The 15,113-nt window shown below is 42.2% G+C and overlaps 1 protein-coding gene across 3 annotated transcripts in view; it reads right to left on the bottom strand.

Annotated features, from left to right (window-relative positions):
• nsd1b (nuclear receptor binding SET domain protein 1b) overlaps positions 1–15,113 on the bottom strand; it is an 82,955-nt gene that overhangs the window by 10,833 nt on the left and 57,009 nt on the right. For all 3 annotated transcript variants that reach the window (XM_066716443.1, XM_066716444.1, XM_066716442.1), the window contains 3 exons: positions 14,040–14,156; positions 8,310–8,451; positions 7,642–7,748 (listed from right to left, as the gene is read on the bottom strand). In XM_066716443.1, coding sequence (XP_066572540.1) covers positions 7,642–7,748; positions 8,310–8,451; positions 14,040–14,156 — 366 coding nt within the window. The remainder of the gene's footprint in view (positions 1–7,641; positions 7,749–8,309; positions 8,452–14,039; positions 14,157–15,113) is intronic.

The raw sequence follows: 15,113 nt of genomic DNA, 5'->3' as shown, positions 1-15,113 counted from the left end.
TGTAGTTTGCTGGTTCGTTTTGTAATTGATATCTATACACACAGACACAAATAAATATATATAATGTAAGGCTGTAAGGGGAATGATCTTGGATGGGAGGTACTATAGGTGGAAATGGCACCATCTACCGGCAGTTTGAGGTACTGCGTCCCTACATGGAGAAGCAGCCCCACAGCAGGTGCAGGTGATTGGAGTCCACCACACCTGGTGCTCGTTAACCTAACTCAACTTCCTACATAAGGGGATGGGTTTCCTTTGTTTGACAGGGAGTTGGAAATGAGGGAGTTGGAAATGAGGGAGTTGGAAATGAGGGAGTTGGAAATGAGGGAGTTGGAAATGAGGGAGTTGGAAATGAGGGAGTTGGAAATGAGGAACCTGAACCTGCCAAAGACCAAGAGCCTTCCTTCTTCCTATTTGTTTTGTTTCCTAACCCGGTAAGCCTCTCTGAGGTCCAGAGCTAGTTAAGGCCGACGCCCAGAAAGAGGTTAGCCAGACCTGAGCACGGAGCATAAGTTTTTTTTTTTTTTTTTTTTTTTTTTCCTTTTTTTTTTTTATTCTTTACAAGACCCCGTCTCGCAAACCAACTGCCGTTAATAAAATAACGGAACGCTCCGTTCTTCAACCCATCTGAGGCTTCCTGGTTTGTCTGTCTCCCTGTGCACTAACCTTGACCCCGTGTCAACACGTCCCAACCCCCAGCCGTGTTTCACTTGGTGGAGAATGCGGGCAGGCTCTGGTGGTTCATAGACAGACCTGTCACCTTGGAAAATGGAAGCAATACTTAAACAACTTGTAGAAGCCAATCTCGCTCAATGCGCGTCGACTCACGAGTTAATCCAGGAGCAGCATCGGAATACAACAATGCTGCAGGGTGAGCTGCGACGCCTCACAGAGGGGATTGACTGCTGCCGGAGGGGGCTCACAACAATCTCCCTCTAGGAATAAAGTGGCAAGCTTTATCTCTAAAATGAATGAACATGATGACGTGGAGGTATACCTGAGTGTCTTTGAAAGGACTGCGGAGCGAGAGAAATGGCCAAAAGACCAGTGGGCTGGGCTGATCGCACCATTTCTAACGGGGGAAGCACAAAAGACGTACCACGACCTTGAGGCAGAGACAGCACGAGTGTATGACACCCTCAAGGCTGAAATACTGAAACGTATTGGCCTTAACCCGTATGTGAGAGCGCAGAGCTACCATGCCTGGACCTTCCAGAGTGGACAATCACCCAGAGCCCAGATGCATGATCTTATCCGCCTCACCAAGAGATGGCTGCAGCCGGAACAAGGAGGAATTTCTGCGGTCCTGGAGAGGATTGTCATGGACCGCTATTTGAGAGCACTACCATGGGAGATGAAGAAAGTGGTGAGTCAAGGGGACCCTATGTCCGCAGATCAGCTGGTGGAACTAGTGGAGCGCCACCAAGCCACCGTGGAGTTATTACGAGGCCCCAAGTCCGACAAACCCCAAGGAGTGAAACCAAAGAAAAGCCCAGAAACAGAGGCAGGACTCCGACCTAGTTGGAACTACGAAAGAGGCAAGGAAAAGGGACCTCGACAACAAGGAAAGGGGTCGAGGGGCCTATTTGACCGAGATGCTCGGACGTGCCACCGCTGTGGGGAGACCGGACATATCGCATGGCAATGCCACCTGAATGATGTCCCCATGCCAACTGAATCTTCTTCCAGACACTCGAAAGTAAGGGCTGTAATCTCTTGACCACCTTCCTGGAAACCAGAGTGGAACCCCCACCAGAATGTTCTGTCAGAATCGGAGGCCAAATGGTCCAGGCACTGATCGACTCAGGAAGCATGGTCACATTGGTCCAACGGTCTCTTGTCGACCCTGCTGCACTTGACCCAAAATAACCTCTCTCCCTTTCCTGCATCCATGGGGACACCAGAAGTTATCCAACCCACTCAGGTGATGTTAGCCACACCCCGGGGTCTGTGTACACTCCAAGTAGGGGTGGTGGAAAACCTACCTGTGCCCATTCTCATTGGGCGTGACCGTACACTTTTCCATGCACTTTGGGAAGAAGCCCGAAGGGAACCCGGTAACATGGTGAGAGACCGCGAAACAGCAGGTAAAACAATAACCAAAAGGAAAAGAAAAGTGTTAATCAAAACCACAAAATGGGCTCGTCGTAATCCTCCTTCATTTCAGGTCTTCCAGGGAGATGCCGACTCGGAGAGGGAATCCTCGGAGGAGGATGGGGAGACGGCCCTCATTGACGAAAGGACAGGGGTGAGGCTACTGGACAACGTAGCTCCGTGATTGCCTGAGAATGAAGAGCCGGACCAAATGGAAACATCGGCCCCACCCCTTTGAGGCCAATTTGGCACAGCCCAGCTGAATGACCCTAATCTAGCCAACGCACTGAAAAACGTGAAAGTTCTGGAGGATAGACAGCCGGATGAAAGGCTCCCTTTGACATATCCCCATTTTGCTGTCAGGAATGGGTTGCTTTATCAAATAAGCAAGAAAAACAGTGAGGTTATTGAACAACTGCTTGTACCTGCGGCCTATCAACCAACCGTCCTGCAGCTGGCCCACAGCCATGTCCTGGGGGCACACTTGGGAGAGGAGAAGACCAGAGAGCGAATTCTAACTTTTTTTTGGCCAGGTGTTTACAAGGCTGTGGAACGATATTGCCGCTCCTGCCCGAGGTGCCAGAAGACGGCTCCTCGACCAGTTCAACGTAACCCCCTTGTGCCTCTACCCATAATAGAAACCCCTTTTGACAGGATTGGGATGGACTTGGTGGGGCCATTAGTGAAGACAAACCGGGGACACCAGTACATCCTGGTTATACTGGATTATGCCACACGATACCCCGAAGCCGTGGCCTTGCGCAATACGTCCTCTAAAACCATTTCCAAAGAACTTTTCTTGCTGTTCAGCCGAGTTGGCATACCGAAAGAGATACTGACTGACCAAGGAACCCCCTTCATGTCTCGGCTGATGAAAGACCTTTGTCGCCTCATGCAGGTGAAACGGCTAAGGACGTCTGTGTACCACCCCCAAACAGATGGATTGGTGGAACGGTTCAACAAGACTCAAAAGCATGTTGCACAAGGTTATAGAGAAGGATGGGAAGAACTGGGACCAACTGCTGCCATACCTCATGTTTGCCATCCGGGAGGTCCCGCAGGCATCCACAGGATTCTCCCCTTTTGAGTTGCTATATGCCCGAAGACCACGTGGCCTACTGGATATAGCCAAAGAATCATGGGAGGAGCAGCCCTGCCCACACAGAACCCTGATTGAACACATCGAGGGGATGAAAACCAGAATGGAACAAATCATGCTGATTGTAAAGGAAAACATGGAAAAAGCTCAACATGCCCAACAGCAAGCTTATAACAGGGTTGCTCAGCCACGGGAGTTCCAGGTCGGAGAAAGCGTCATGGTTCTCATCCCCACGGCAGAGTGTAAGTTCCTGGCTACCTGGCAAGGTCCGTATGAAATAACTAAGAAAGTTGGCGAGGTGAATTATAAAGTGAGGCAACCTGGGAGAAGAAAAAGACCCAACTGTACCATGTCAATTTGCTTAACAAATGGATTGAGAGAGATGCTCTGTTCAGTTTTCTTCCCCAAACAGGTTCCAGCCAACCACCCAGGACTTCATGGTGCACCTGCAACGTTCCAGCGTTTAATGGACCGAGTTCTGAGGGACCACCATCAGTATGCCGCCGCCTACCTCGACGACGTTGTCATCCACAGTGAGGATTGGGAAACGCACTTGCCAAAGGTACAAGTTGTACTTAATTCCCTTAGGAGAGTCGGACTGACGGCCAACCCAGCCAAATGCAAATTGGCATTCAACGAGGCAGACTATCTGGGGTTCACAATCGGTCGGGGCCTGATTAAGCCTCAGGAGAAGAAAGTGGCAGCAATTAAAGACTGGCCCAGACCTGTGAATAAGAAACAGGTGAGAGCATTTCTGGGGTTAGTCAGTTACTATCGCCGTTTTATACCCAATTTCGCTACGATAGCGACTCCCCTCACAGAAATGACAAGGAGCAAACAACCGCAGATGGTGCAGTGGACCACGGCTGCCGATGGGGCTTTGAAGGAACTGAAGAAAGCGCTGTGTTCCCAACCGATCCTGGTGACCCCTGACTTCAACCCATGCTCGTACACACGGACGCCTCCGAAACGGGTTTTGGCGCCGTCCTTTCACAAACCACGGAAGGTGAGGAACACCCGGTTCTCTACCTTAGCAGGAAACTCCTACCCAGAGAGCAGAAGTACTCCACTGTGGAAAAGGAGTGCCTGGCTATTAAATGGGCACTCGAGACCCTGAAGTATTACCTCCTGGGCCGCCAGTTCACCTTGGTTACTGACCATGCTCCACTTACATGGATGGCACAAAATAAGGAGAAAAATGCCAGAGTGACGAGATGGTTCCTGAGCTTACAGCCTTTTAAGTTTACTGTCATCCACAGGTCCGGTTCCAGACACGGGAATGCAGACGCCTTATCGAGGGTCCACACTCTCTGGGCTTCCATTGCTCCCGGCCCCACCTCAGAGCTGGAAGGGAGGGTGTGTAAGGCTGTAAGGGGAATGATCTTGGATGGGAGGTACTATAGGTGGAAATGGCACCATCTACCGGCAGTTTGAGGTACTGCGTCCCTACATGGAGAAGATCCCAGCCCCACAGTAGGTGCAGGTGATTGGAGTCGACCACACCTGGTGCTCATTAACCTAACTCAACTTCCTACATAAGGGGATGGGTTTCCTTTGTTTGACAGGGAGTACAACAGGGAGGAAAGGAGGGAGTTGGAAATAAGGAACCTGAACCTGAACGAGCCAAAGACCAAGAGCCTTCCTTCTTCCTATTTGTTTTGTTTCTTTTGTTTCCTAACCCGGTAAGCCTCTCAGAGGTCCAGAGCTAGTTAAGGGCGACACCCAGAAAGAGGTTAGCCAGACCCGAGCACGGAGTATAGGTTTCTTTTTGTTTTGTTTTTTTTCCTTTTTTTTTTATTCTTTACAAGACCCCGTCTTGCAAACCAACTGCCGTTAATAAAATAACGGAACGCTCCGTTTTTCAACCCATCTGAGGCTTCCTGGTTTGTCTGTCTCCCTGTGCACTAACCTTGACCCCGTGTTAACACGTCCCAACCCCCAGCCGTGTTACAATAAATATACACACAAATATATAATATATACACACACATAAGTTTACTCAAATGCCACCGGGGGAGTTTACATGCAATGTTGGTAAATTTGGCCCGAAAATCAATAGTTTTGTGGCCAAATAAACGTGTCAATCCCAAATACTCCAGCATATTACGTAAAAATGACAAAAAATGGCCACATTAAAAAGTGAAAAGTGAAAAGTGAAAATATCTGGTCAGATTATGTGGGTTTCAAGGTAAGTTGCTGAGGGACATTTCATGGTTAGCATTGGTGTATTTCAGGTTAATGGCAATATGGGAAGCTGTTTCTTCTTTTTTTCCTCCTCTTTAATCATTATGCTTTCTATATTGTACACTACTGAACAGTGCACAACATCGTGTTCTAATCCTAATAAAACCTTTATATTCATGGCTTGCTGCTCCATCAGTGACGTGAAAAACTAATTTGAACAAATTATCAGATGACAGCTATGTATTCGATTATGTCAGTGGCTGTATTTGAAACTGCATAAACGTACTACATAACCACATTTCAGTAATGTTGAAATGCTCATATGTAGTATGTGTATTAAGTGATTTTGAATACAGCTAGTGTCTCAAGTATTGTTCTTGTGCATGTAAAACCTGTTCTGTGATGTTCCTGCTAAAACAGGAGTTTACATATTAATTCACTCCTTCGCTATGAATTTGCATGACGTCAGGTAAACAGCAGCTCGTCTCGAGTGCAATAAACTAAAACCATGTATACCCCCGAGAGGGAGAGGTGCATTTAATCTGTGACTTGAGCACATTATCTCAAGTAATATCAAAACACATTGTGTCTTTTTTGAAGATCTCTGTCAGTCTTTGTATTGTGCGGGTGGGAAGGGAAAGTAGTGTAAGTAGTCTATCTATGTAGGGATGAGTGCTGACATTGAGAAGGAAAGCATTTCTCTTTCTGGATGAGAGTCCTTAACTTATAAACACCGATGTGAGTCCAATGCATCAGAAATAAAACTATGCCGAATTTAATTACTTTATGGGCTAGTACTAGGTCTATTGTTCTAACATTCACAGATGTGTTTGGTGTTATGCCAGCCTCATAATTGCGGAAATGACGTTGGCTACTTATTGAATATACATGGACCCAGAGTTTCCATATTGTTCGCGACAAATTTGACAAGCCTATGCAATTTGATGGTGTACCCTGCCTGGACCTTTGTCTAATTGAAAATAAAGATTTAAAGCACTTTTTTAAATTTACAAAACAATAGAATTTGTTTTTTAAAAAAACTTGTATTTTAGTTTTACAAAATATATGTAGGACAGACCAAGGAATGCACAGGCCTTTCTGTCTAGGCATAACATATTACTTTCACTCAATTTATAATTTTGCTGTCAGGGGTATGCTGTTGTCAAGTTTTGACAATTTAAAATGTGGAATGTTTCAACAACAAAAAAAACATTTATAGTTTATGTAATTGGGAGTGTTTGTGTTTTTCTGTTCTGCACCTTTTACCACCTTGAAATTAGATCTGTCTACAATTTATTTATTGGAGCTTTAAAGGTAAATAAAAAATGTGTGGCGGGCTACCATAGTTTACCTTTTGGTAGACCACTGGACAAGTATAGGGAACCATTAAAGAAGAACAGAAGGAAAAGGGGTTTTGGGTTGTCTAAGGGTCAAGGGGAAGAGTTTTCTTTCCAGAGTGAAACTGGAGCAAATAATTACTGTAGCAGTTGATGATCAAATGTAAAATTTCTACTACAATAGAAGTTAACATTAGCAAAATGGGATTCTGATAAACATAATGTGTTACAAGGATGTCTTTACTGTTCAGAGGAAATGCCACAATGACATTCACTCACAATCCACATACATTTGCAGTCGGGCTTTGCCAAATCCAGCAGATCGGTGTAAAAAAATCTCTGAGAACCAGTGTTTCAAATGAAAGTTAAACACACAGCAGAAACTAATTGTGTGATTAAAATGTTAAGTCTCTGGTTTCAATAATAATAATTTGAAAAACCTGCTTTTAAATGTCAACAGGTGGTTTTCACATTTTTCTCCACAGATATAAAATACTTGAGCAAAACAATTGTATGTAACGTCATCACTTAAGATTAAAATAAGAGAAAAAAAAAAGCGCTCCCTCGTATTCCTTCATTTATTTGTAGCTTCACTGGGTCAATGTATTTCTGTAGGGATTTAAAACTTTGAAGAAATCAGGTGTATTTGGTGACCGATGCTTTGAATAGATAGCCCACTGGGGTGCTGTAGGCAGTATGATTGCAGAGCAGATGCAGAGCAATTTAATTGAAATATTTCTGTACAGAGCTCTTTAAATTAAAATAATTTGAAACAGCTGGGCATAGCCCATGTTGGAATAATTACAACAATACTTGCCATGTACTATGTTAATCAACTGGGGAATCCACATCACAGTTGGCTGTGCTCTGAGCAGAGTCTTTTACTTCTACTGGAGAGCATGCAAGGAAAAGCACATGTGCCCTCACCTTTGGTCGTACTCCCAGGAAGCCACTGCAGTTGGGAGCTCCACATTTACACACAGTCTTGCCATTGCCCAAACACTCCAGGTTGTAGTTGAAGGTAAGCTCGGTTCCTGTGTGGGGAGGTCACAGAAGGGCAGAATCAGTACAGCATGGGAAATGGTTTCAATCCAACATGGCAAAACCATAATATACAAGGTTTCCTTTGAAAAAAGGTTATCTGGTGATTCATATCCCTTAGCAAATATTGAAGCTTAATCTAGACTTGTTTATAAATTATATATTTTTCAGAGACTTGAACACTGATTCAGCCTGGTGATAAAATTTAGTTATTCCAGTTCATTAAGAAGAATTATGACAGAGGGTGTACAGATTTCTATGGAGTGGCCTTGCAAAGTTTACAACCCCCTTTTAAATCCTGCAAGTTTCCAGTCAATTCTCTCTGTGTTCAACAAACTGAAAATATATCACTGAAACAGGAGTATACATTATTTAATTGATACTAAACAATGTACTGAATAACACTGTTTCAAGGAAAGGCAAGAATAACTAAAATTGTATACAGACAGAGAGAGACCTGTAGATTTCATGAAAATATGAAAACACCCCATAAATGTAGTTCTGCTCTGTTCATGTGTTAAACAGCAATGCCAGATAAGGAGTCTTAATCTCACCAGCAATGATGTCCACCAGGGCAAAAAGCCCAACCCTGGTGTCTCCATTCACAGTCCACTTCTGGGTCTCGCAGTTGGGCTGGCAGCTATGGTTCATGAAGCGAGCCTGGTTCCCCTTTGGCCCGGCATCGATGATCCGATCCTGAAAACACACAATCAAAGCCTCATAGCTTTCCATTTGTGTTTTGAGAGAGACAGATCAATCTGGTTTTTTTCATAGGATTCCTGTAAACCATTTCCAATCTCAGAGGCATATTTTACCCTTATCCCAGTCACTTGGATGTTGTTGTAGGTACTGCAGGGCTCTTGGAGCCACCATTTTGTCAAGTTCAGTTGTATAATGGGTGTTAAGTGAGCTTATGTACATAATCCTTTCATTTGATGTAGGGAAACTACTGCAGTACCTCACACCCCAAAGGTTTAGTTTCAGTAAGACATAAAAAGAAAATACTGTACTGACCAGTTGTGTAAGCATATTCAAATTGGTGTAATTAATTGAACTGATGTAAAGGGGATTCCGAATTTCTTCACATCTCTGTCCCTCCAGAGACTGGAATATGTCAGACAGGCTGTTGTTTTTAAGCTCACAGCACGATTCAACAGAATCCAGCCAGCAATTTGTCAGGCAGCACCAGACGGAAAACCCTTCTGCTTCAGCATCTGTTTGCAGACACTTCACACAGAATTGAAAGCTTCAATCCCATGTCTGAAGACGCCAATTGTTGTCAATAGAATTGTTTTGAAAGAATATGTGGCATTGATCAGCTGTCCCATCAATTGCCATCCCCTCATGAAGACCCACCACTTCATCCAATGCCAGAATCGGGAGCTCTGAGGCAGCAAATAGTTCCTTAACCTTGTGGGCAGGATTGTGAGCATCTCTCTTGGCCAGTAATTGAGCCTGTCAAATCCTGAAACACTGAAGAAATCTCCTTTGGGGCTATACTTTAACATTTTAAAAGTTACTAAAATGACAGAATTGCACAAAGAAATCTATAATACCTTTCTTATATACGCCTACTAAAACACGAGTACATATAAACTAGGGCTGCCTCAATTAATTGGGTCGAGCATATATATATATTTTTTTTTTTCCCCACATCCCCGATTACATGGTTAACACTAGAAACGCCAACATTCTGAACACACAAGAGCCGATAGCTCTATACGCTGTTGCAAATGATTGAATAAAACTAGCACAAATGGAGTAGTATTTAAATGTAAATATGAACATAAAACATTAAAACGATTTGTATAAATAACATCAAAGAGCAAAACAAGTGTAATAGCAAGTGTAATTGCGGCATAATCACACTCAGTGTCCACTAGAGGTGGAGTGTCTGACTACAGTTCTAAGACACTTGTAATGCTATACAGTGCATGAAAGACTGTAGACAGGTAAGGTAGAGATTGCGACTTGAACTTGATTTGCGTTTAAGCAGCTAAAACGCCGTAGGCATATTTAATACATATATTTAGGAAAAGTAAAGAACAGGTATGCACAGTATTCAGGCTCACAGAGTAACTCAAATTAAATTGTTCAAACTGACCAGCCCTGCGCTTTTAGTGTTAAATTATAAAGGCAAATCACACAAGATATTACATCACAAGAGCTACAGTACAGTATCTGCACACAAACTGGAGGGTTACAAGCCGCTAAGGAAACATTGAAAACAAAGGAAAGGTTCTGTTTCATTTGCAAGCAATGCTTTTCTTACAAGGGCAATGTGAGTAGTTTACAGTATCATTGTGATTCTAATTTAGAAATTAATATTTTTAAAAACACTAAATCATTATACTTTTTACCATTGCTGTTCAGCATTGTTATACTGTAATATCAATGCCTAGTATTTATTAAAGTATTACTGTGTGGCACCACCACTTAAAGACTGTTACACTTGAAAAAAGTAAAGTGCCCGATTAAATCTACCGATTAATCAACTAATGCCCAATGATTAACCAATCAAATATTTAAATTGACTGCCAGCCTTAATATAAACCAATCATTTTAGTGACTGTGTTAGCTGCCTTTAACTAACCATTAACATACTTGGCAATGGTTAGACTTATAAAATTTAGCATTAAGCATTGATTATAAATATTGTAATTATTAAGATCAGTAATCACATGTAAACACAACAGACGATGGTTACATTTGCAGTGTTTCCTACACTACTATTCTGGAGCGGCGGTACGCCACTGCTGAATCTACACTGCCACTGCAAAACTATTTTATATTTTGGTTGAGTAGCGAATGTGCAGTCTGAGTTTAACTATGTTATCATTGGCATTTCCTTTACATACATGTGGGGTTGCTAGACAATCCAGGTTGGATGTGCAGTGCTCACAAAGTTGTAGCAATGTAAATCATGTTATATTATGATGTGTGAGCCCAGGAGGCGCCACCAGCAGAAGACTGGCCTGCTGGCCCCCACTCCAGCCCATGAGGCCATCCAAGACTCCACTGGTAGAAGAAGTGGACTCCAGCAGGTACTATTCCCAGGGTCAGCACTGGACAACTCTCAGCCTCTACCTGCTTCAAGCAGCTACAGCACCATGGAGAGTTGCTAGAGGCCAGCAAGGGGCAGCTGACAGCACTTCTAATGAGTAGAGGCCTTATATAAGCAGCCCCTGCACTCTCCCTGGCAGTTGGGTTTCAGCTCTGCTGCTGTGCAGAACTAGTGCAGGTTAATCTCTTGCACTCTCTTGACAACCTCGGATGACTCCCCCTGGGAGGCTCTCTGGACCTGGACAGAGCCACCAACCCTTCACGAACCTGCAGCCCAGAAGGGAACACTACAGTAAAGAAGACACCCTCTTCATACCCCCAAGAGGCCCTGAAGGAAGAGGGAGTAATATTTTATTTCAATGAAATAAGGCAAATATGCCTATTTTTCATTGCACACTGTCTCTCGTCTCTTCTTCACTCCAGGCCCACCCACCTGGCTCACAGTTGTTACAATGCTGTGTTGCAGGGAAGCCACCCCGCCCTCTTACTACTAGGCTAAAGCGTGAGCTACTCCGGTATATTAGTCCTTACCAGCTAGCAAGCTGAGGCAAGAAGTAAAGGAACAAGGTAGCTATCCACCTTCTGTAGGATTTGGCTTGAAAATACTTTCTATACTGTATGTTATGAATGAGACATTGATTTATCCACATTGTTTTCCTTGTTGCAAAGGTAATGAACAGCACAAGTAAGCTTGACAAAATGAATTAGTTATTCAAACGAAAGCATCACCCAATCTTATAGCTAAGTGGTATCTAACGTTGCTAGATATTACAGATGAGTCTGCTATGGGTAGTGTCTTTGGATTAGGGATGTGCATGACAAATATTTTTATTACTGATAATTAACTATTTGAATAGTTACCCTCCCCCCCGCCACCCATTCAAAATGTGACATACATTAAATGAGAAATAATGCAATGTGACTGTTTTTGCAATTGTTGTGAACTTAATTTTAAAATACTTATCTAACATCAACTTTGTTAAATAAACATTAGGCTATGTAAAAATACCTTCCTATTAGAAGTCTTACAGAAATTACATAATTACAGCAGCAATAAGTACCTGCCAACTCAAGCATCTCATGTCAGACTCTTGTATTACGGTTTCCCGATACTGACAACTTTACCACAATTTATAATGGCTGTGACTAATTGTGTATAAAGGAATATTTTACAATTACATCTGTAACTGACTGACCAAAATATTTTCTTTCAATTTTTATAAAATTTTAATTCAATAATAGTTTAGCAATGTGAGCTGCAACAAAAATGCCTGAACATTAGCGTCCTTATGGCAATGTTTTCCAGTCATAACAGCGAAATACAAAATGTATTATGCCTACCTATCTAATTTATATGATCTACTAACCTGATCGATTTACTTTTCCACGTTTCCAAACCACACTCAAACTGCCGGTCTACGTTAGGAAACATAGCTGTACGTTCGAGTTCCAGCAAATACAAAATAAATAGCAATAGCTGTCCATTTATGTTGCTTAATAATATTAATGTTGGTTGCTCCTCTTTCCTTTTCTGTTATTGCTATGGTTTTGCAGAAGGGTGTTTGACTTTTAGGTGGGTTAACACACCAGCTGTAGATTTGTGGTAGATTAATTGCACTGCACATATTATACACTTAACAGTGTTTTGTGGGGAAGCCATTGGTCGTGTTCTTGTGCCGCAGATTTCCGCAGATCTGCGCAGAACTGCGGAAATCCACGCTACATGAATGCAACCATTGTTAGCCAATCACAGACAAGAAATAACAAATCCCACCTGACAATCTTGATTACAGCTACATAGAGAGTAAATCAAAAGTATAGGCTTTAAAATAAAATCAATATATACTTCTTTTTTTTTTTTTTTACTTTCAAATGTTAGATTGACTTGTCCATAATCGGATTTTTGACTATTTGGTCTCATCCATACTTTGGATAGTGGGAATTAGTTATTCTTCTAGTTATTATTGTTTTTGTATTCATATCTGTAGCACAATTATTATAATAAACATGTCTTACTACCTGTTTGTTGACTAGATAAGTGGATAAGCTAAAATACAAATGTATCATTGCACACAAATAAAGCATTCTACTTGATTTGTTGTCACACTAAAGAACAAATTAAGCTAAACTGCCTTTCACCAGAGGTGACCTTCTGACAGCTGTTCTACAAAACAAAATCTCACGGGGGAGGGCATGCCCCCAGACCCCCCTAGAACAATCAGTGCTCCCGCTGCAAACACAGAATCCTGTTAGAAACACTGCATTTGTATCTGCATATTTAGCATAAGTAGCAGTTTCCAAAATAAAAACCTTTTTATATAATTTTGAACTCGTGTTTGTGTTTGTATTATTCTAGAGTGGAGTTCTACTAATTAGATAATTGTTCAGGAGTTTTTTCAAAGTTAATACTTTGTGTGAAGTGGCCGCTTATTGTACAAGATAGGTCATCTTGTGAAGTTTGTGTTGAGAGTTCTGGCTGCACAAACTGAGCAAAATAACACTCATACAGTAAGAGACACCCTTCACACAACGCATTAACTTATTATAAAACATACATTTATTTTCATTAAAACATAACAACCCCCCTTCTCCCAGTGAATAAAGGTTTTTGTCCGGGATCCCCGATAACTGACATAAAATAGTCAATTTGTGTTGTATTTTCATGCTAGCTAAACTTAAAACTATTTCTTAAAAACAAATGTACATCTTGTGAAACTTGCACCACTAGCCTTTACCTGCCCTGTAATATCGTTGGTAACTGAAGCATTTTTAAATACTGATAATTGTTTGCATGGGATGAGACTGATACACAAGAGGCAAAGGAATATTTGGAAATGCTGCTTTGTGATTGGCTGGTTTCTCATGTGATTTATTAAAGTAATAAATCGGCATCATAGTGATATATCTAAGCACTGCAACTGTGTGTGATTAGCTGGCATTAGTCGCCGTTTTTCTTCCAAAGAGGAAATTCCTACAGTAAGATCCAACTAGACAAATCAAGTCATTGCTTAAGGAATCGTATTGATGCAGATGTGATGTTTAAATATGACGACAATGTAAAAACAGACTGCATTTGCTTGATTTTCCCAAGAAAATCCAAAGGCAGCATTGAGAACAAGCCAGCTGTACCAGGGAAAACAAGGAAGGTAATCGGTGCTGCGACCATGAATAGAGGCAAAGAATATGTCCAAAAGCAGGGTAGTGAAGTTGTAGGTCCTTACCTTGTCCAGTGTGAGCATGTAGAAGTTGAAGATGTCGTTCTCCTGCGCATGTTTGATGCGAGCTCGGCACTCCTCTTCATCAATCATCTCCCCCACGTACTCGTTCACAAACTCCCCCTACACACAGAGCACCAGGCAGCGGGAAATGAGCATTAACCTTGTATTTTTTCCAATTAGGCTGCAAAGCACACCCAACCTCACCACCTTTTCATTACAAATATCACACCACTCCTCTCCTTTTTTTCCCTTATTATACACCTTATTAAAAGTTTCAGCCAAATTATTAATTTAACTTGTTACTGCAATTTCAGTATGATATAGTTTTAAAGGAGTCATGACACTTGCAAAGACAGATTGATTATTTTGGTTTGTTTGTTGGAATCGTATTCCCTAGACAGTGGATTTCAACGTTTTAAGCACGACACTTTACTGAATATACTGCACAACAATCCACTGTGACATTTATACAACTGGTGAGTAAAGGGAAAACAAATTAGGACTTGGAACCCTACAACTCCAGATTTCATTTTTTCTCACCAAATTGATTATTAGTCTACCATACTTCATGTATACATTGACTTTTCTTCATGTATACACTAATCCTGCAAAATGCTCTGGCAATTTATACATCAAATTAACATTGATTTCATATAATACAGAAGTGGTTAGGAGTTGCCAAAGTCAGACACAGGACAGGTGAGAGGCCATTTTGTTGCGTTTCTTCATTGTAGTTTGCCTTAATTGAAGTTAATCTTGTTTCTAGTTTGTGCTGCTTTCTTGGTTATAGTAAACAGATTGAAGGAAAGGTGATCTAGACAAGAAATTTGGAGGTGTAGCCAGTTAGGTGTCAATTGATGGCAGTTGATAACCACAGAAAAGGGCAAACACACACCTTAGAAGAGACAACCCAAGAGCTTGAAATGCCCAACAGGTTGAAACTGCTGGAAACGGAGATGGACAGTGACAGCTCAGAGGGTGATGGGAGGGCAGTTGAGCACCAGAGCATCATGGTGCCCATTTCCCCCCAGAAGTTGTAGATCACGCCGTGTGTTCTAGTGATAAGGAGACCCGCAT

Source organism: Amia ocellicauda, chromosome 11, assembly GCF_036373705.1.
Source record: "Amia ocellicauda isolate fAmiCal2 chromosome 11, fAmiCal2.hap1, whole genome shotgun sequence".
Lineage (NCBI taxonomy): Eukaryota > Metazoa > Chordata > Actinopteri > Amiiformes > Amiidae > Amia > Amia ocellicauda.
This window is presented reverse-complemented; position numbering and strand designations above follow the sequence as displayed.